The 23719-nt window shown below is 35.9% G+C and overlaps 1 protein-coding gene and 1 long non-coding RNA gene across 15 annotated transcripts in view; both read right to left on the bottom strand.

Annotated features, from left to right (window-relative positions):
• Window positions 1-23719, bottom strand: part of ASH1L (ASH1 like histone lysine methyltransferase) — a 210429-nt gene that overhangs the window by 93664 nt on the left and 93046 nt on the right. For 13 of the 14 annotated variants that reach the window (XR_014231541.1, XR_014231542.1, XM_082342010.1 and 10 more), the window contains one exon: window positions 16773-16952. The exons of the other annotated variant lie outside the window; for it this stretch is intronic. Coding sequence is in view for 11 of the 13 variants with exons in the window: in XM_082342010.1 (XP_082198136.1) it covers window positions 16773-16952 (180 nt within the window). In the remaining 2 variants the exon portion in view is untranslated. The remainder of the gene's footprint in view (window positions 1-16772; window positions 16953-23719) is intronic. 14 annotated transcript variants of the gene reach the window in all.
• On the bottom strand, window positions 1422-16766 carry LOC309616515. The gene is made up of 3 exons (XR_014237511.1): window positions 10998-16766; window positions 2315-10967; window positions 1422-1995 (listed from the first exon to the last, which is right to left on the bottom strand). It is a non-coding gene; the product is annotated as an uncharacterized lncRNA (long non-coding RNA).

The following is a 23719-nucleotide window of genomic DNA, read 5'->3' as shown; positions in this document are numbered from 1 at the left end:
AATATTTCAGGAGTGTAACTGGAGATAAGACTAGAAAAACAGGTTATACTAGATCATGGTGGGTCTTAAATATTATTTAAGAATTTTGGATTCTATAATGTAGGAAATAAGTGCACAGTTGGCCCTCCCTATTTGCGTATGGGGAACCCGCAGAGACACAGGGCAGACTGCACTATACTATTTTACATAAGGGAACTGAGCCTCTGTGCATTTTGGTATCTGTGGGGTGGGGGTCTGGAAGCAATCCCCCACAGATACCATGAGACGACTATATCTCAAAGAAAATCTGAGTAGAGGAATAACAATCCTGAGGATATCATATTACTGTATGCAAGAGAAAGTAAGTCTTATAAGGGTTAATTTTTTCCTAGATCACAAATTAGTGACAATGGAGTTAGACATTGAAAAAATTTATTGAATATTTACTTCATAAATGTCAAGCATTTAACTCACAAAACTCTATGAAGTAGGTACTTTTCATCACGCCATTTTTTTAGATGAGGACACTGAGGACATAGGTTCAGTAATATGCCCCAATTCATATAACTAGTAAGTGAAGGAGTAAGGATTTGAGTTCTATAACCACAACTTGATGCATTACCCTTACTGGATTTAAGAATCACTTGAATCTAGCCTCTTTCTCCTTAGACAATCTATTCTGTATTCCACTGGTAGTTAAACTTCTGAAAATACTATTTTCATAAACTACCTTGCTGAAGATGTTAACATTTCTCTCAACACACTTTACCAACCTACACTATTTTCTGTAACAGATTTATTTTACTAATTTTATTTAGATTAACACAAATTTACATGATCTTAGCACAACCAACTATCCATAGGGAGAAATGGCCCAGAATCATATTGAAAGGTAACTAAGATCATACCAGGGTTAAAATATTCTGAACACCATCTACAGACAACCGGAGCATAAACCCCTTCAATGTTCCTTCATGAACATCATGGCAGAACTTTTGTCCTGGGGATGTGAAATTTGTAGAGGGAGGATATAAAAGCATGTTTTTTTGTAATGCCAAAATGTAATGTAATTTCCCTAACCCTCCAATTGGAACTAGTTTACCTCACAATTTAAAACCTTTGAGGAGGGCTTCCCTGGTGGCGCAGTGGTTGAGAATCTGCCTGCCAATGCAGGGGACGCCGGTTTGAGCCCTGGCCTGGGAAGATCCCAAATGCCACGGAGCAACCAGGCCCGTGAGCCACAATTACCGAGCCTGCGCGTCTGGAGCCTGTGCTCCGCAGCAAGAGAGGCCGCGATAATGAGAGGCCCGTGCACCGCGATGAAGAGTGGCCCCCGCTCGCCCCAACTAGAGAAAGCCCTCGCGCAGAAACGAAGACCCAAGACAGCTAAAAATAAAATAAATAAATAAAAAAAAATTAAAAAAAAAAAAAAACTTTGAGGAGCACAACATTTTTAGATAAAAGTTAAAATTATATTTCCAGATTACTACATAAACTTTATCAGCCCTAATGTCTTATCTCATGAAGTATGTAATGTAAAATATACATGCTTATCTAGAGTGAACATTCCATCTAAAGTAGAAATTAATGAAATGTTCCAGACAAGTCAATTTTTTTTTTTAAACAATCCAACAGTATTTAAGTTAGAGGCAAAGTGGCAACAGGTATAAGTATTGCAGCCAATTATTGCCCACGTACAAATATTAGCTATGTCACCTACTACCTGTGTAACACTGGACAAATTACTTACTCTCTCTAAGGCTTAGCTTCTTCAATAACAGTATCTGGTCTTTCACAAGATTAAATGAGATAATATATGTAAAGTGCTTAACACAGCAACTGGCACATAGTGGGCACTCAGTAAGGACTAACTCTCTTCAGTTTAGCCAATGAGTACAGCCTAGCCTAATACTATATACCAGAAAAATTCCAAACAGATCTGGGAACTAGATGTAAAAATCAAAGTTAAAAATTACTAGAAGAAAATAAGGCTGAATTTCTTAGTTCTTTTAAAACCTGGGAGGGCTTCCCTGGTGGCGCAGTGGTTGAGAATCCGCCTGCCAATGCAGGGGACAGGGGTTCGAGCCCTGGTCTGGGAAGATCCCACATGCCGCGGAGCAACTACGCCCGTGAGCCACAACTACTGAGCCTGTGCGTCTGGAGCCTGTGCTCCATAACAGGAGAGGCCGCGACAGTGAAAGGCCCGCGCACTGCGATGAAGAGTGGCCCCCACTTGCCACTACTAGAGAAAGCCCTCGCACAGAAACGAAGACCCAACACAGCCAAAAATAAATAAATAAATAAATAAATTAAAAAAAAACAAACAAAAAAAAACCTGGGTGTGGGGAAACTTTTCTAATAATGATCCAAAATCCAGAAGCACAATACAAACAAAAACAAAACAAAAATTTGACTACATGAAAATATGGACCTTTGTATGATAAAAATCATCATCATATGCAAAGTCCAGAGTCAAACTACAGAATCCATTAAAATACTATTAGGACTATTAATTGAGTTCAGCAAGGCTTGCAGGATATAAAATCAATATACAAAAATCAAGTGTATTTCTATACACTAGCAATAAATATATAAAATGGAATTTAAAGATTCCATTTACAATAACATCAAAAGAATAAAATACTTAGGAGTATGTTTGACAAAAGTACTTACAAGACTTACATACTGAAAACTAAAAAATACTGTTAAAAGAAATTTTAAAAGAATTGAATAACTAGAAAGACATCCCATGTTCATGGATCAAAATACTTAATATTGGTAAGATATAAAACTCTCCAATTAATCTACATTTTTTTTTTCAAAATCCCAGCTGTTTTTTTTTGCAGAAATCAACAAGTTGATCCTGAAATTCATATGGAAATAGCAAAGGACCCAGAATTAGCCAAACAAAGTTGGAAGAAGCCAGAAGAGCCGAAGTTAGAGGCATCATATTTCAGTATTCAACGCAGTATGCTACTGGAATAACAAAAGACATATAGCCAATAAGCACAAAAGACAAATAACAAACTGACAAAAAATATAGTTGCAATTTATATCACAGACAAAGGGCAAATCTCCTTAATATATAAGGAACTCTTAAAAGCCAAGGGAAAAAAAAAAAGACTAACAACCTGATAGAAAAATGGTGAGAAAAACACTGAAGGCTTAGGCTTTCCTTGAGCTTAGAGACTTAAAGAAGCATACTCTCTTTCTTAGTAGCTTAGAAGAAGCAAGACACCACTGAGTTCTACAACTCCAATAAAATGAATATGAGCATGGATAAGAACCTCAAGTCTCAGATGAGATCACAGATTTGGCTGCTACCTTGATTCCAGCCTTGTGAGACATACAGCAGAAATGTCTAGACTCCTAAAATTCCAGGGAATCTGTGAGATAATAAATGGGTAATGTTTTAAGCTGCTAAAATTGTGGTAATGTGTTACACAGTAATAGAAAATTAATACTTGTATGTGTGTGCATATATATACTTATTTATTTCCTGGTTCTGAAAGAGACTAAAAGCATTGCCACACCTCAGGAACGATGACAACCTAGTAGCAAACAGCATACCAAGTACCCAGATTTTGATTTCTAAATAATTCCCATTAAAAGAAACCAGGGACTTCCCTGGTGGCACAGTGGTTAAGACTCCATGCTCCCAATGCAGGAGGCCTGGGTTCAATCCTTGGTCAGGGAACTACATCCCACATGCATGCCACAACTAAGAGTTCACATGCCACAACTAAGGAGCTGGTGGGTCGCAACTAAGGAGCCCCCCTGCCGCAAGTAAGACCCGGCGTAACCAAATAAATAAATAAATATAAAAAAAAAAAAAGAAAAAGAAAAGAAACCAAAACTTCTTGAGTGAAATAACTGATTCCTGATCTGAGGCAAGGAAAGAACAAGGTAAATCTGATAAACAACAGCAAAGAAGTAAAAGCAAATGCCAAAACAAACAAAAGAACCAGGGTGAATGATACCTTTCTATGACAGAAAGCAGGGAAATGCTCAAAGATGAATGAGGTTATGTCTAAAAGAAACAGGACCCAGCTTAAAGTGTCTTCTGTGATTAAAATTTGGGAAATTTGAGCATGTCTCCACAAAATGATGGTATTGGATTATGATATATTAAAAATTTTTATGAGTTCATACAATACTCAAAACAAAAGAGAAATTCTGAGTGTGTAAAGGGAAGAAAAGTCAAAGCTCATCTTCCCAGAAACATATCAGCTAATAAATGTTGAAGAAATGACAGAATTAGAAAATTACCAGTTTGCAACTAACAATGTACTCACCAGTTTAGTCAAAGATCATAATGGATGCTAAAATATTAGATTAAAAAAAAAAGACTGCTAGAGAAGAAGCCGCAGCCTCAACTATCACCCCATGATTTACTAATTTACAATAGTAAAAATGTATCTTTACATTGGAGAGATCTGGTGGATACCACACCTTAACCAAGTGATCAAACATGGCATAACCAACAGTGAAACATAAGTGGGATGCAATTAGAAGTACGAAATATCACATATGTAATATTCCCACCAAGATTTAACCTAAATCTAATCATGAAGAAATAACTTAAAAATTGTGGAATGTAGCACAACAAGCTTAAGTTCCTCAAAAGGATCAATCTCATAAAAAACAAAAGATAGGTTATATTATAGATTAAAATAATACACATAGCTAGCAATCAGGTGTAACACATGTTATCTGTTTGGATCCCACGTTAAAAGAAAACAAAATAAACTGAAATAAAAGATAATTTTAGGACAATAGGGAACATATAAGTATGGGCTGTATATTAATGATATTACTATTATACTGCTTTTTTTAAAAAAATTAATTAATTTATTTTATCTTTGGCTGTGTTGGGTCTTCGTTGCTCTGCGTGCGTTTTTCTTTAGCTGCGGCGAGCGGGGGCTACTCTTCGTTGTGGTGCACGGGCTTCTCATTGCGGTGGCTTCTCTTGTGGCAGAGCACGGGCTCTAGGCACACAGCCTTCAGTAGTTGAGGCACGCAGGCTCAGTAGTTGCGGCACACAGGCTTAGTTGCTCCGCAGCATGTGGGATCTTCCCGGACCAGGGGTCAAACCCGTGTCCCCTGGCAGGCGGATTCCTAACCACTGCACACCAGGGAAGTCCTACTTATTTTCTTAGATATGATAATGGTATTAAGATTAGGTAGGAGAGTATCCTAGTTCTAAGGTGATAACTTCTGAAATGCATAGGGGTGAATTTGGGAAATTCAGTCTGCAACTTACTTTCAAAATTTTCACCGGACAAAAATCTTTTCCCCTGCAAAAATGTAAATGTGTGTATAGAGAGAATTAAAGTAAATGTGGCAAAATGTTGATAAATTTAGGTAGGGTATATGGGTGTTAATTTTGCCAGAGATTTGAGTATTTTCAAACAAACAAACAAAAAAACAAACAAAAACATTGTGAAAAAAATAAAACCGTTTAATCTGGGAAGGTAGTCCCATTGTATGCATATGCAAGATTTACTGATCTAGGGCTTAAGGGAGGTGAATTAGGTAATTTCTAAGGTATGTTCAGGTTGGAAAGTGCTAACACTGTTTTTACAGAGAAAACATGACTACATGTCTATTAAAAAGTATTTTAAAGAAGTATTATTTCACTTCCCAAATTTCTAGTTCACAATAATACCATCATTACTATAGCAATTATGATGTCATTTGTAATTTCTACACTTTAAGATATGTTAATTCCCAATTTTCATCACAAAATTGTATTTTCCTAATCTCTTCCTTGAACTCTGATAGTATTTACAGTTTGAGACACACATTTCCTAAGGGAAGGCTATATCATTTTCCACTCTCAATAACAGAATAGAGGGATATCTCAGAACTTGAGGTAACAGATCTCCTGCAAAGTGTTCCTGGTAAAATATATATAACATAAAATTTCCCATTTTAACCAATCTTAAGTGTGCAGCTCAGTGGTATTAAGTACATTCACACTGTTGTACAACCATCACTACTATCCATCTAGAGAACACTTCATCTTGTAAGACTGAAACTCTGTATCCATTAAACAATAACTGCCACCAGCCCCTGGCACCCACCATTCTCCATTCTCTCTCCATGCATTTGACTACTCTAGGTACCTCTTATAAGTGGAATCAAACAGTATTTGTCTTTTTCTGACTGGTTCATTTCACTTAGCATAATATTTTCAAGGTTCATCCATATTGTAGGAGATGTCCAAATTCCTTCTTTTTTAAGGCTGAATAATATTCCATTGTATGAATGGGATATAATTTTTTGAAGTATCTTAAATCTTGTTATTTACTAAAATATATTAAATCTTGTTATTAAAAGTCCATCAGGCCTGTATTAAAGAACAGTCAAGTGAGGAATAGTAATTGCTAATGAAGCCACTTTATTATCACTAGAGGGAGCTAGAGCAACAGAGCTGCTGCCAGATACAAACACATTTTCCTTAGCCGTAAGACTGGACATAACCAAGCTTCTATAAAAAATAGAACGGAATGTAAATGTGGTTATGGATTCCCTCCCAATGCTTCTCTATCTCTAAGAGGCAAACTGAACTTTCATTGAACTTTCATAAATCATGATTTATAATTCCTGACAATATACAGTGATGGCCTGATATGTTCTACTCCACATTAGGAGCCAAATCACATGTGGAAAGTTCTTTAATCATCTCTGTTAATGCAATCTTTATTTTTTATTATTATTTAAAAAATGACTTTTGGGACTTCCCTGGCGGTCCAGTGGTTAAGACTCTGCGCTTCCACTGCAGGGGCCACGGGTTCAATCCCTGGTCGGGGAATTAAAATCCTACATGCCATGGGGCCAAAAAACAAAACAAAACAAAAAGACTTTTATTTTTTTCTAGGAAAAAAAGAGGCAAGAGGCTCTTAGTTTAATCATGATGGGTGACTGCAGAGAAAAGAGTATAGAAAACAGGATTTAAAAGACAAATGCAGTGACTTCCCTGGTGGCACAGTGGTTAAGAATCCGCCTGCCATTGCAGGGGACACGGGTTCGATTCCCGGTCTGGGAAGATCCCACATGCTGCGGAGCAACTAAGCCCATGCGCCACAACTACTGAGCCTACAAGCCACAACTACTGAGCCTGCATGCCACAACTACTGAAGCCCATGCGCCTAGAGCCTGTGCTCTGCAACAGAGAAGCCAGCGCAATGAGAAGCATGTGCACCACAACGAAGAACAGCCCCAACTCGCCACAACTAGAGAAAGCCCGTGCACAGCAATGAAGACCCAACGCAGCCAAAAATAAAAAAATTAAAAAAAATAAAAGACAAATACATAAAAAATAATTATAAATGTATGTTTTAGGGCACAAAATGAATAAAGATGTAATTTGTAATATCAATAATATAAAAGGAAGGCATGGAGCTTTACAGGAATAGCATTTTTGTATGTGACTGAAGTTAAGTTGGTATCAATTCAAATTACAGAGTTATATCCTTAGGAAGTTATATGTAATCTCCATGGTAACCACAGATAAAATAGCTATAGAATATACACAAAAGGGAATGAGAAGGGAATCAAACAGGTAACTACAAGAAGATCAGCTAAGTACAAAAGAAGGCAGTAAGGAGGAAATGAGGGACAAAAAGCTATAACCCATGGAAAACTAAATGGCAAGCATAAATCCTTTCTTATTAGTAATTACTATAAATGTAAACAGATGAGACTTTCCAGTCAAAAGGTAGAGAGGAGCAAAATGAATACGAAACATGATCTAACTACATACATGCTGTCTACAAGAGATTCACTTTAGATCCAAAGATGGGAACTGGATGAACATGAAAGGATGGAAAAAATATTCCATGCAAATAGTAACCAAAAGAGAGATAAGGAGATTATACTAATATCAGAAAAAGAGACTTTAAGTAAAAAACCGTTACAAGAGACAAACATTATATATTGACAAGAGAGTCCATTCACCACAAAGCTATAACAATTATAAAAAAATATTCACCAAACATCAGAGGACCCAAAATATATGAAGGAAACACTGACAGAATTTAAGAGAGAAATAGACAGTTGTACAATAAGAGTTGGCAGAACAACCACACAGAAGATCAATAAGTATTAGAACAACATTATAAACCAATCAGATCTAACAGAAATAGAAACAACACTCTACCCAACAACAGCAGATTACATAGTTTTCTCAAGTGCACATGGAACATTCTTTAGGATAGACCATATGTTAGGCTACAAAAGAAGTCAATACATTAAAAAGGATTGAAACCATACAGAATATCTTTTCTGATCACAAAGGAATGAGACTAGACATGAGGGAAAACTGAAAAATTCACTTACGTGTGGAAATTAAACAACATACTCTACTCTTAAGCAACCAATGGGTCAAAAAAAAAAATCAAAAGGGAAACTAGAAAATACTTTGAAATGAATGAAAACAAAAACAGAACAAAACTTATGTGATGCAGTAAAAGCAGTTTTAAGAGGAAAATTTTTATGTGAAAACACATTAATTAAAAGAGAAGAAAGATCCCAAATCAGTAACTAACTGTACAATGAACGCTCGGTACAGCCACTGTGGAAAAGTTTGGTGGTTCTTTTAAGAGCTAAATGTATACTCATGCTTCTCTTCATAATCTAATAAATCTTTTGCCTTTTACTAAAGATTCATCTGGGGAGGGAAAAGCATGACTGCTGCTACAATTTTTTGAGGCCTTGTGGGGATAAACAAAAAAAATTAAAAATAAATAAATAAATAAATAAAAGCTAAATGTAGAATTACCATATGGTCTAGCAATTTCAACCATAAGTTTACACACAAAGGACTGGAAACAGGAACCTGAACAGATAAATGTATGCCAATGTTCACTGCAGCATTGTTCACAATACCCAAAGGCAGAAACAACCAAAGCGCCCATTAACAGAGGAACAAAATGTGGTATGTACATACAATGGAATGTTACTCAGCCAGAAAAAGGAATGAAGTTCTGATACATGGTAACATGAATGAAAGTTAAAGAGATGTTAAGTAAAATAATCCAGACCAAAAACCACAAATACTGTGTATGCTTCATTAACATGGGGTACCCAGAAGAGGCAAATTATAGAGACTGAAAGTACATTACACATTATTATGTGCTGTGGAGAGTTTTAGAAGGAGTGGAGAGTTTTTGCTTAATTATTATAGAGTTTCTATTTGAGGTAATGAAAAAATTTTGGAAACAGACAGTGGTAAATGTTGTACAACATTGTGAATATAATTAATGCCACTGAAGTGTAACCTTAAAAATAGCTAAAGTGGCAAATTTTATAAGTATTTTACAATTTAAAAAATTAATAATGTAATATACCAAAAACTATTGACTTGTACACTTGAAATAGGTTAAGTGTATGATATGTGAATTACATCTCAATAAAATTATTTATGAAAAAAAAGAGGATAGGAAACATCTTTTAGGAGACGGGAAACAACTCTTTCGGAGAGTGATACGCAGAAGAAACAACTAAGATTTACTCTGAGTGCCTACTGTATGCCAGTGGTTTTACATATATCATCACACTTGGGTAGCGTGGATGCGATACCAGAATTCATACTTTAGAAACAAAACAATTCAGTTTGAGATGATGAAAAAGTTCTGGAGGTGGACAGTGGTGATGTCTGCACAACAAGGTAATGTACTTAATGCTACCGAATGGTGCACTTAAAATGATTAAAATAGTAAATTTTATGCCATGTATATTTAACCACAATAGAGTTAATTAAAAACACGAAGCTACTCTTGTTTTAAAAAATGTTACTCGGGACACTGGTCCTGGCAATGATTTTTTTGGATATGATACCAAAAGCAAAGGCATCAAAAGCAAAGATAAGCAAACTAAAAAGCTTCTGCACAGCACAGGAAACCATCAACAAAACGAAAAGGAAACCTACTTAACGGGAGAAAATATCTGCAAATTATATCTGACAAGGGGTTAATATCCAAAATTTATAAAGGACTCATACAACTCAAGAGCCAAAAACCCAAACAGTCTGATTAAAAAATGGGCAGATGCTCTAAATAGACATTTTTCCAAAGAAGACATACAGAAGACCAACAGGTACATGAAAATATGTTCAATATCACTAATTATCAGGGAAATGCGAATCAAAACCACAATGAGCTATCACCTCACACCTGTCAGAATGGCTATTATCAAAAAGACAAGAAATAACAAGTGTTGGTGAGGCTGTGGAGAAAAGGGAACCCTTGTGCACTGCTGGTGGGGATGTAAATTGGCACAGCCACTATGGAAAAGCAGTATGGAGGTTCCCCAAAAACTAAAACTAGAACTACCATAGGATCTAACAATTCCACTTCTGGGTATTTATCTGAAGAAAACAAAAACACTACCTTCAAAAGATATCTGCACCTTCATGTTCACTGCAACGTTATTTACAATAGCCAAGATAGGGAAACAACCTAAGTGTCCATTGAGAGATGAATGGATAAAGAAAATGCTATATATGTAAGTATATACACACAAACACACATACACAAATACACAATGGACTATTATTCAGTCATAAAAAGAATGAAATCTTGCCATTTGCGACAATATAGACAAACCTTGAGGGCATTACGCTAAGTGAAGTAAGTCAGACAGAGAAAGACAATTACGGAATGATCTCGCCTGAATGTGGAACAAACAAATGAGGGACTTCCCTGGTGGTCCAGTGGTTAAGAATCCGCCTTCCAATGCAGGAGACGCGGGTTCGATCCCTGGTCGGGGAACTAAGATCCCACATGCTGCGGGGTACCTAAGCCCACGCGCCACAACTAGAGAGAAGCATGCATGCCGCAATGAAGAGCCCACATGCTGCAACGAAAGATCCTGCATGCCGCAACAAAGATCCCTCATGTTGCAACTAAGACCCGATGCAGCCAAAAATAAGTAAATATTAAACAAATAAACAAAAAGCAAAGAACAAACAAATGAACACCCCCCTACACACACACACACACACACACACACACACACACACACACACGCAACCAAGCGCACAGATACAGAGAACAGGCTGGTGGTCACCAGAGGCAAGAGGTACCAAATGGGTGAATGGAGTCAAAAGCTACAAACTTCCAGTTATAAAAGAAGTAAGTCATGGTAATATAATATACAGCATGGTAACTATAGTTAATAATACTGTATTACATATATGAAAGTTGCTAAGAGAGTATATTGCAAAAGTTATCATCACAAGAAAAAAAGTTTTGTCACTATGCATAGTGACATAGTTTAACTAGACTTATTGTGGTGATTATTTTGCAATATTCACAAATACCTAATCATTATGCTGTACATCTGAAGCCACTATAATTTTGTATGTTAATTATACTGCAATAAATAAATAAATAAATAAATAAATAAATAAATACTTCACTCAAGTTATTTTCATCATTTTCTTAGTGATTGAGATAAAAGTAGATAAACTGAAATTTTCACCTTGTTTTGTTAAACATGATCTGTGTGACTTGAGCAAGTCATTTAACCTTTTATTAGCTTCAGTTTTCTCATCTGTCAAATAAAGGGTTAGGTCTAGCTGAAATGAGGGAGGCTGAGTGTGGATGGGGACAAGGGACATATGGGAATCCCTGAACTTTCTGCTCCATTTTGCCTAAAACTGCTCTAAAAAATAGAGTTTATTAATTAACAAATAAAAATTCAAAACTATTTCATACAGGGAATGGTGTAAGGTTCAGCATTCATCCAGTCCACACTCCTATATTTAAATTGAATTTAGAACCTAGAATGTTCCTAAAGCATTTCAGGGGAAAATTAACCATATTCTGGTGTTTAATCCAACCTTAACCACTAGATTATCTATAACAAAGAAATTTTAATCCACTACCCTTTGAGCCTCAGTTTCTGACAAGCAGCATGATTCAGTCGTAAAACAAGAGTGGTGAGACCTCTAAGTGTTCAAAACCCCAGTAATGATTTCGATGATAAATTTTATAAACTTAGTAAGTTCCTTAACTTTTCTGTGTCAATTTCTTAAAATAGTAGATAGTAACCCTTACTTTACCATTTCCCACAGATTTAATATGAAAGCATTCTGAAAATTTAAATAATATATCAAATGTAAGATGGCACAATGCTTTCATTTTATTTCCAAAGATACATACTATTTTGAGGAAATGACAGCTAAGTGTAAACATTATGTGTTATACATGTAACATAAATAATAATATAGTGTTCTATAATATATAATAAATACATCTATATTTTACATATATAATTCCCATGCAAACAAGCAATATTCTGTAAGCTTGAAAATTACAGTTATCCCATTTCCTGTAATAGATTTAGTGCTCAAAAGTAGCCTATAAATTAAAGGAAGTATATAAGGAGAGTTTCTTATTTTAAAAAACTTAGAAGTCACAGTATCTGAGAGCCAGGATAATCTTAAGATATGAACTGTGTAGTTCAACAGCTTCACTTTATACATCAAGCTTCATTTTTACCACTCCCAGAGAAACTAAGTAATCTGCCCAAAACGTTACACGACAGTGGCAGTACTTTTAGGAGTACTAAAAGTAGAAACCTTCCCCCACAAATGTAGAACTAAAAGCTCCCTTCAAAGTAGTGTTAATTTTTTGATATTTTGCTATTCACCATAATGTATACTCTAAAGTCTAAAGTTCACTCTCCAATTCACCTGATTTATAGCTGACATTTCATATTCTTTAAAACTCCTATTAGATAAAATTTAAATTCCAAAAGTAATATAGCATTTCTATAACTTCACGCAATAAAGACACATAGAAAATAAGAAGTAAAAACCTCACTACCCCATTCCAGATCCTATAACCTAGAAGGGTATAGCAGGCACAATAATATGCAACCCCCTCCCCAAATCAAAATCCCCAGAAGCTGGGAATATGTAGAAGAAATTAAGGTTTCTAATCTGTTGATTTTGAGATAGGGAGATTATTCTGGATTATCTGGCTGGGCCCAACTTAATCACAAGGGTCCTTATAAATGGAAGAGGAACAAAAATGAGGCAGTCAGTGGAAAAAAAAAAGTGAAAACAGAACCAATGTTGAAGTGATTCAATGTGAGGATTCAACTTGTCACTGCTGGTTCTGAAGACAGAAGGGGCCTCAAGCCAAGGAATGCAAGTAGCCTCTTGATTCTGGAAAGGCAAGAAAAAGAATTCTACCCTAGAGCCTCCAGAAGGAACATAGCTATGCTAACATCTTGATTTTAGCCTAGAGAGATCGATTTCGACTATAAAATAAATTTGACTTGCTTTAAGCAACTTAAATAATTTATTACAGCAGGCATAGAGAACTAATACACAGGTTAATATTTTGATGACTATAATACTAAGATATTCTTTGGTGCCTATATACATGCACACAGTAATAGAGGTTTTCTTAAACCAAGGAGTACTGGCTGTACCACTTTTATCTGGTATATTAGTTAATGACATCATCATACACCTAGGAATACAAAACAAAACATCGGGATCATCACTGACTCTGGCCTAATCCTTTACTCCCTACCATCCAATCAGTCTTTAATTCATTTCAATTTTAATGTAAAAAATGTTGAAGAGTCCACCCTTTCCAACATCCAGCCACCTTAGCTATCACCTCAGCTCATGACATGACTTCTATCCTGGAAAACCACAGAAGTGTCCTGCTTCCTAACTGGTCTTCTAACTTCTAATATTTCCTCATCTAATTAATTTCCCATACTGATACTGGAGTCTAATCTTGATCCAATTTTAATTGAATCACACACTCCCCTCACAGTTTTTTAAAACCTATAATGATTTATATAAAAAAGAGTAAACTTGCAATGTCCTTGTACCATTCTGTGACCCAAAAAACAAATTTCCCTAGCATGGAGTACTTTTAGGGCAATGAAACTATTCTGTGACACTACTGTGCTAGATACATGTCATTATACATTTACCAAAACCCACAGAATGCACAGCACCAAGAGTGAACCCTAATGCCTACTATGAACTTTGGGTGATACTGTGTCAGTACAGGTTCATTGATTGTAATAAAGGTACCACTGTGGTGCAGGATGTCCATAGTAGGGGATGTTGTGCATGCATAAGGAGAGGGGTATATGCAAAATCTCTATACTTTCCAACAATTCTGTTGTGAACCTAAAACTGCTCTGAATAATTGTTTATTAATTTAAAAAACAAAACAAACAATCCCCACCCAAATTGCTACCAACAAAAAACAGCCAGCCCACAAAAATATATTGGCTTCACAGCTTGTAAGAATGCACACCTGTATTATTTGGTCTACGTTTTAAAAAATATTCCAAAATAAACCATTTTCTTCTTATTTATTTCTATGAGATGAAGAGCTAGCTCTAACATAAACAAGGTCCTTTTCAGAGTGAAAGACTTTTATCCGACTAGAGACATTTTAAAACACTAATGTAGTTGATGATACTGATCTTTTGAGGCACAGTCTGATTTTATTATTAATCCCTCATTTTTAGGAATTTAATCCAGAAAAAGTACATTAGTAAAAAAGTAGAAGTAAAACTTTAACTACAGTGAGTTCCCTGGTGGTCCAGTGGCTAAGACTCTATGCTCCCAATGCAGGGAGCATGGGTTCGATCGCTGGTCGGGGAACTAGATCCCACATGCCGCAACGAAGATCCCGCACTTGGCAACGAAGAACCCACATGCCGCAACTAAGACCCGGTATAACCAAGTAAAAAAAAAAACCCCAAAAACAAAAACAAAAACTTGAAATATAGTTTTTAGCAGAGAACTTTATATCTGCTTTTCTATTCAGCAAAAACATTCCTTTAAAATCGTAACTGTATTAGATCTTCCCAAAATGCATTTTCATTTTCTCATTTGTAGTGACAATGCTAATTTTTTTTCAGGCATTGTCACCTGGAATAATGACCATTATTTCTTAGCCTTCCCTGTGGCTGAATTATGGTTCATGACTATGTTTCAGTCAGTAACTGTAAATGAGGTTTTGAAGTTTCCTTTCTTAGTCAGATTAGCTGCTATAATGAATTACCATAGACTTGGTAGTCTAAGTAACAAAATTTTATTTCTCACTGTTCTGGAGGTTGGGAAGTCCAAGATCAGGGTTGGGTTCTAAGTGAGAGCCCTCTTCCTGGCTTGCAGATACTGCTTTCTTGTTGGATACTCACATGGTAGAGAGAGAAATCATCTCTCTGTGTCTCTCTTTATAAGGATGTTAATCTCATTCAGGAGGGCTCCACCCAAATAACCTATAATTATTCAATACTTCCCAAAGGCCCCATCTCCAAATATCATCACACTGGGGATTAGGGGTTCAATATATGAAATTTCAGGGGAACACATTCACTCCATAATGCTTCCTTACAAAGAAGGTACAATACTTGTTTTTTACTCCCTTTTCCTCTTTTATACTCTCTGTAATGAAGACCTTATGGCAGTTATGTTGGAACAAAAGGTAACCATAGGAATGCAAGCTTAGTGTTGAAATGGAAGAACAGAAAAAAAGGAGTCTAGGTCCCTGAAGACACTGTGAAGATACCATGTTAAAACTCTGAACTGTGTACTTCACAACTTTTTTTAAATTAAAGGAAAATAAATGTTTATCTTTAAAAAGTCTTGGTTATTTGAGAGGATTTCCTATCATTGGCAGCTGAAACTAAGCCTAACTAATAAAACATTTTCATGACCCAAGAAGCAGAAATGGAGTACAAAGAGTTTATGTGATACCTACCTCAGTGGCAAATTAATGAAAGATCTTTTCAATGCAAAATAAAGTGTTGTGGTTTATATGTTGATCACTTTAACCTTACCAAGTCAGATGTATCTCTAAAATGTAACTGTTCCTCTTTCCATTTCATTCTTTTCTTGCCTAAATTCAAGAATTCCTCATGACCTTTTGATGGATACTGTGAATTTCTGCCATTAGTAACTCTCTCATTCAATTCATTTTCCACTCTGTTGCCAGAGTTATCTTAAAACACAAAATCGCACTTTGCACTTCCTTTTCTAAAAATAGTATTTTTAATTTCCTATAGCTTAGTGGGATAAATATCTTAAGAGTCAGTAAAGTCCACGGTCCCTATCACACAATGCTTATTTTCCACAACACCACTACATTTCAGAAAAAGTGAACTTCTGAGTTGTTCTAATATATGAAAAGTCTTTGCGTCCTAGTATGTGCCTTGGTACATGCTATCCTAACTGGAACGCCCTTCTCCATCTTGCAAACTACTGTTGAATGTCCAAAACCTAACTCAACTATACTCTGTGAACTACTTCTTACTGAATGATATAGTGAGTTGATAGCTCTCTGGGGTTTTAAAATGTTTCAGAGGACTTATCAAGCTGAACTTTCCCAAGGGAATATGAAGTTCTTAAAAATAAGAAGTATTTTACTCATCTGGCAAATAGTTTGGAACACAGCATTTAACAAATGAGGAATGAATGTAGAAAACCATCAAGATCATTTTAGATACAAGCAGAGTGTCCCTTTTCTTATTTTCAATTAAGAAAACAGGCATCATTAGAATCCAAACTACAGAAATATAATCTAGAAAGGCAGAGAGAAGATAAAGATCAGGGAAAATAATTAGCCCCAAACAACATATCATGAGTACAGTGAACACTGAGGTGTTTGTGATGAGATTTGTATTTGTGTATATTACATTTGCATTGTTTTTTGTTTTTTTTTGATAGTCAAAGTATTATTTAAAACATGGAAGAATGACAGGTCTTTAAAGGATGTCAGCTGATAGATACCACTACTTACTCTGTAGTTTTGTAAACATCAGAATACAGCCCTGCTTTCTGATACTTCTTCTTTGGGGGACGTGGGGCCTTCTTTTCTCTTGGGATGAGAGAAAGCACAGGCTGCAAGGTACTTTCAGGTTCGGGAGGTTTGGCTGGGGTTTCAGGAGGACTGGGAATCTCAACTGCTGCTTCAGTAAAGCTAGAAAGAGAAGTTTAAAGATAATTTTATGGTGAAATTCTTTTCCTATAAATAATTATCTATTTAAAAAAACATCAGAGCAATTATAAAAAGAGACATGTGGACTTCCTCATCTGGTCATGCTGGAGTAACAGATACCAGATTTGTCCTCCTGACAGAAACTAACAGAAACACGGCAAAGTACAATCAACCTGGAGTAAGTTTATGAAACAATTATCAGACACTGGACAACAGTGACTGTAGCACTGTGATCCCTGAGAAAACTGGAAATAAAATAGAAAGAGATGATTCCTATAACCACTTTGCCTTTACAAGAAGGACTGAGGTGGAGGGAGTAGAACCAAAGCAGAGAATGGCCAACTTAATGAGTTGAAAAGAGAGATCAGAATATGGAGAGGCTGAGGTAGTTAGAATTTGTGAGGCAGAGTACTGGAGTGGAGAAAGCTATGGAGAAAAATAACTCTAGAAATCTGTGTAAGGGGTCTCCTTTAGTACACTGCTAAATACTAAGTTTGTGTATGTGCAAGGTGAAATTCCATAAGGCTGGACAAAGAACCACCAGAGTATTATAACCCAAACAATTTCCGGGGCTCCCACATGATGACAGATACTCAGATTCCACTAAGGAGAGTGAAAGACACTGCCCAACACTGTGGGCATTCAATAGAGATCCCAGAGGGTAACATTATCCATTTTTGTAGGGCTCAACTATCTCTGGAATAAAAGCCAGCTCTTACAAAGCTTAAAAACTATCTTCAAAAGAATCCAAACCAATCCACAAGTAACTTAACTACCTACCAAAATAAAATCGAACATACAGAAAAGAACAAAAAACATACACACAATAACGTGACTTTTACAATATTAAAAAATTCAAAATGAAAAAAAAGAGCAATGACCAAAATTTTTCTAAATTTGATAAAAAGTATAAACCCCAAGTTCCAAGAACCTAAACAAACCAGAAGCAATATAAACCAAAAAAAAAAATCAAGTATGTCATATCATAATAAACTTTCTGAAAACTATTGATGAAGAAAATAAAAAGAGCCAGAGAAAAAATACACAATCTATACAGGAGTACAAAAATAAGAATGAATGCAGATTTCATGTCTGAAATAATGCAAGCCAGAAGGCAATGAAAAGACATCTGGAAGTGCTAAAAGGAAGGTGAGGGGAGGAGCCTGTCAAAAGAGAATTCTAAATCAATCAAAAACATCTTTAAAAATTAAGGTGAATATAGTTCCAGTCAAAGATGGAACAGACACTTCTATGTATCTTCCCATTAAGTACAACTAAAAACCCTTGAAATTATATATAAAATAAACATAAGCACACAGATTGGCTAGGTACCTTGGGACCTAAGCAATGACGTATCAGGGAATTTCCTAGATTTTCTTTTTGCCTCATACTTAATAGTGAAAGACTGAATACAGTTTTCCTAATATCAATGATAAGACAAATGTCTGCTCTCATAACTTAAATTCAATGTCAGAGTTAAAGGTCGTAGCCAGTGCAAAAGGACAATAAAAAGAAAAAAATATAGAAGTGTTAGTCCTCCAATTTTGTTCTTTTTCTTCAAGATTGTTTTGGCTATTTGGAATCCCTTGCGATTCCTCATGAATTTTAGGATGGATTTTTCTATTTCACAGAAAACATCACTGGGATTTTAATAGGGATACTGAAGCTGTAGATCACTTTGGGTAGTACTGATATCTTAAGTCTTCCACCCCATAAACACAGGCTTTTCTTTTTCTTGCCTAACTGCTCTGGTTAGGAATTTCAGTACAAAATTGAACTGAAGCGGCAAAAGTGGGCATCCTTTCCTAGTTTCTGATAATAGTGGAAAACCTCTGTCTTTCACCACTGAAGTTGTCAGCTGTGGGTTTTTTACATATAGCTTTTATTAGGTTGAGGTAGTTTCTTTTTATTCCTAGATTGCTAGCTTTTTATCATGAACATGTGTTAGATTTTTGTCAAAAAATTTTCTGCACTTACTGATATGTCCATGTGATATTTCTTCTTTAGCCTGTTAATGTGATGGATTACATTAACTGATTTTCAAATGTTGAACAAGTTTTGTATAACTGGGATAAATCTTACTTGGTTATGAGATGGATGGATTGGTTTCATATTTTATTATTTTTTTCCCATTCTCCTTATAGCCAAATTCATTTTTTCTGTGCCTTACCTTATGTTTCTTCCTCCTACAATCAAAAATGTTTTCTGCTTTCCTGCTTATATGTGTATGTATATATTCTACATATATAAACTCTTCAAGTGCCATGTTTCTCCAAGTTCTGTCTATAGACCATATATATCAGAATCACCTTGGGGGCTTATAAAGGAAATGCAAATGCCTACTCATAGAATTTTTAAAATTCCTATTAAGGAGATCTGAGATGGACACTTCCTAACCTTGCTGGTCCCTAATACCCCACACTGTGCACCCTCATTACAAGAGCATCCTTCTTATCCCACTCGGGCTCTGACACCGTAGGCTGGGTTAACATTCCCTCTCCCTCGCCCCATAATCCAACCCTTTACCTCATTAAGCCTCCAACACCCAGCTTAGGGTCACCATGGTTTCCACATCCCATACAGATACCTACCAAATGGCTTTAAGATTGAATTCTTCAGGAAAGAAAAGAGAAAGAAGAAGAGGTAAGGTATTTTAAAATATGGTTTTATGGGAATTCCCTGGCAGTCCAGTGGTTAGGACTCAGCGCTTCCACTGCCATGGCCCGGGTTCAATCCCTGGTCAGGGAGCTAAGATCTTGCAAGCCACGTGGCGCAGCCAAAAAAAATAAATAATAAATAAATAAAATAAAATGTGGCTTTATGATATATTTATCTACATTAACACAATACATTGTTTATTTTTTGTGGCTTTTTTGCTTTATAAAAACAAAATCAGTTAGTATATCATTTTTAGGGTCTTGTTTCTTTCACTTAATCTAGTCTCTAAGGCTCATTCATTATCATTACATGTCAGTTATAATTCATTAATTTTTATTACCATATCATATTCCATTGTACAAAAAACTACAATATACTTATTCCTTTTCCTGTTAATCTGGGATATTTCCAGTTTCTATATATTATAATCAATCTTGCTACTACCTTTCCAAAAAATGCTTTCTGGTGATCATTGGGCTGGAGTTTTCCTAAGCTATGTAAAAGGTAATTGCTGGATCATACTGGGTTGTTTTGAAATACTTCTTTGGTTACATACTCTGGATACCAAAAATGTATAAATTATATCTTATAAATTTCTTCTCTCAGTTTGTAGCAAGTCTTCATACATTTATTGGGATGATGTTTGATAAATGGAAATTCTTAGTTTTAATAATAATACAGTATATCAATCTTTACCTGTATGCTTACTGCTTTTGATATCTTGTTTATGAACTCTGAGAAACAAGGTCATAAAGTTTTCTTCCTTCTGTATTAGCCTTTAAAAGTTTGAAGGTTTGCTTTTTACACTTATGTATTTATTTAACCAACTGGGAACTGATTTTTATACATGGATTAAGACAGAATCCAATTTCCTTCCCATTCCTATGCAATATCAACTTCTGGGGCACCACATTTATTGAATATAATTTTATTTCCTTATTGATATGTAGTGTCACCTCCATCATATAGCAAGCTTGCATGTATGGATCCGTTTCTCTTATCCAATTCTATATTCGGTTCCATGCTAGCTCAATATACCATAGCTTAAAATTAAGTCTTGGGGCAAATCCATTGTTTCATTCAGTGATTCCATTCCTAGGTATATACCCTAGAGGAATTAGTGTCCATATCCACCAGTGAACATTAGAGGAACGTTAAGAGCAGCATTTTTGGGTAATAGTGTCAAAATGAAAATAGCCCAACAGTAAAACAGAAAAACTCTGTATCTGCATCAACATGGATGGATCTAGAGATTATCATACTCATCAAAGTAAGTCAGAAAGAGAAAGACAAATACCATATGATATCACTTACATGTGGAATCTAAAATACGACACAAATGAACCTATCTACAAAACAGAAACAGACTCACAGACGTAGAGAACAGACTTGTGGTTGCCAAGGGGGAGGAGAGGTGGGGAAGGAAAGGACTGGGAGTTTGGGATTAGCAAGTGCAAACTAGTATATACAGGATGGATAAACAAGGTCCTACTGTACAGCACAGGGAACTATATTCAATATCCTGTAATAAATCATAAATAGAAAAGAATATGAAAAAGAATATATATATGTATAACTGAGTCACTTTGCTGTACAGCAGAAATTAACACATCGTAAATCAACTATACTTCAAAAAAATTAAAAAAAAAGAAAAACTATTACATACAAACAATGGATAACTATAAAATAACAAAAAGGAGGTAACTACAGCAACATGCAACATCAGAGATGGTTTTACATTTATATGTTGAGCAAAAAAGGTGAGGCACAAAAGCATATGTCTTGTATAATTCCATTTCAGTGAAGTTCAGGAAGGATAAACTAAACTATATTGTCTACACTGAATACTTAAATGGTATGAAAAAAGGTAAAAGTCAGGAGATTGATTATAGCTACTGGCAAGGAAGTGGTGTATGACTGGGAAAGAACATGGGATGCTACCAATGTTCTATATGTTCACCTGTTCTGTATCTACACGGGTGTTAACTTTATAAAAAAATTTTTTAGGGCTTCCCTGGTGGCACAGTGGTTGAGAATCTGCCTGCCAATACAGGGGACATGGGTTCAAGCCCTGGCCCAGGAAGATCCCACATGCTGCGGAGCAACTAAGCCTGTGCTCCGCAACAAGTGAAGCCACCGCAATGAGAAGCCCGCGCACCCACCACGAGAGAAAGGCCATGCGCAGCAACGAAGACCCAACGCTGCCAAAAATAAATTTAAAAATTTATTAAAAAAATTTTTTTAAAACTGGTTACTTCTATTTATATACTTTCTGTATGTGTATTCCTCTTCAAACTCCCTTCATATTCTCTGAAGAGTTTTAATGAGACTGAAATGATCTTTTTAAAGAGAGATAGAACTCTCTTTTAAACCTGGTCCTGGTCCTTTTGTGTGGCAAGACGTTGTAGATTCAACTTACATTACAGAAGCACAAAGGGTATTTCTTTCCGAGTAGGTATTTTTCCTAGGAATACAGCACATACATTTCAACTGAGTTTTATAATTTGTTGGGCATAAAGTTCTTATAGTAGTCACATTTTAATCTCTCATATATAGCTAATTTCCTTTTTAGTTCCTAATTTTATTATTCCCTTTCTCTTCCTTTATTGATCAACCTTACCAGAAGTTTGTATATTTTATTCGTTATCATTAGTATTACTAACTTTGGTCTTCAGTGTTTCTCTCTACTGTACCTTAGCTTTGTTTTGTTAATTTAACGTATATGTTTTATCTCTGTCCTTTACATTTTGGGGCTTATTCTCATTTTTCTAATTTCTTTTCTTTTTTAAATAAATTTATTTAAAATTTTTGGCTGCAATGGGTCTTCGTTGCTGCACACAGGCTTTCCCTAGTTGCGGCGAGGGGGGGGTTACGCTTTGTTGCAGTGCGCAGGCTGCTCATTGCGGTAGCTTCTCTTGTTGTGGAGCACGGGTTCTAGGCGCGCGGGCTTCAGTAGTTGTCGCTCGTGGGCTTAGTTGCTCCGCGGCATGTGGAATCTTCCCAGACCAGGGCTCAAACCCGTGTTCCTTTCATTGGCAGGCGGATTCTTAACCACTGCGCCACCAGAGACATCCCATCGTTTTTAGAATTTCTTAATTGGACTCTTTGTAACCAAGGAGGACCCTATGGGGTATTCCCAGGACAGACCCCTCCCCTATATCCTCTGCTTTAGTTCCTCTCTGAAGTACCTAGATAATTGTATCTGATGCACATTTCCTGAAGTTGTTTTACAGATGCTAAAACCAAATGGAAGAAATTAATTACTTAATGATCATAAGCATCACAGACCTACTGGCACCTAAGGATTGATAATCTTAACCTCTGTGACACCACCCTGTTACCTCACCATCAACCAATTAGAGATTTGTGCATGAGCTGATCATATACCTGGGACGCCCCTCCCTCACCTTGCCTTTAAAAATGTTTTCCTAAGCCCAGAGATAAAGCCATGCACTTATGGTCACCTAATCTATGACAAAGGAGGCAAGAATATACAATGGAGAAAAGACAGCCTCTTCAATAAGTGGTGCTGGGAAAACTGGACAGCTACATGTAAAAGAATGAAATCAGAACACTCCCTAACACCATACACAAAAATAAACAAAATGGATTAAAGACCTGAATGTAAGGCAGACACTATAAAACTCTTAGAGGAAAACATAGGCAGAACAGTCTTTGAAATAAATTACAGTAAGATCTTTTTAGACCCACTTCCTAGAGTAATGAAAATAAAAACAATAATAAACAAAAGGGACCTAATTAAACTTAAAAGTTTTTGCACAGCAAAGGAAGCCATTAACAAGACAAAAAGACAACTGTAAGAATGGGAGAAAATATTTGCAAATGAAGCAGGTGACAAAGGATTAACCTCCAAATTATACAAACAGCTCATGCAGCTCAATATGAGAAAAACAAACAACCCAATCAAAAAATGGGCAGAAGACCTAAATAGACATTTCTCCAAAGAAGACACACAGATGGCCAACAAACACATGAAACAATGCTCAACATCACTAATTATTAGAGAAATGCAAATCAAAACTACAATGAGGTATCACCTCACACTGGTCAGAATGGCCATCATCAAAAAA

This window comes from Balaenoptera borealis (genome assembly GCF_965194805.1).
Source record: "Balaenoptera borealis genome assembly, chromosome: 1".
NCBI classification, from domain to species: Eukaryota; Metazoa; Chordata; class Mammalia; order Artiodactyla; family Balaenopteridae; genus Balaenoptera; species Balaenoptera borealis.
The sequence above is the reverse complement of the archived record's forward strand: the minus strand, read 5'-3'. Positions and strand labels throughout refer to the sequence as shown.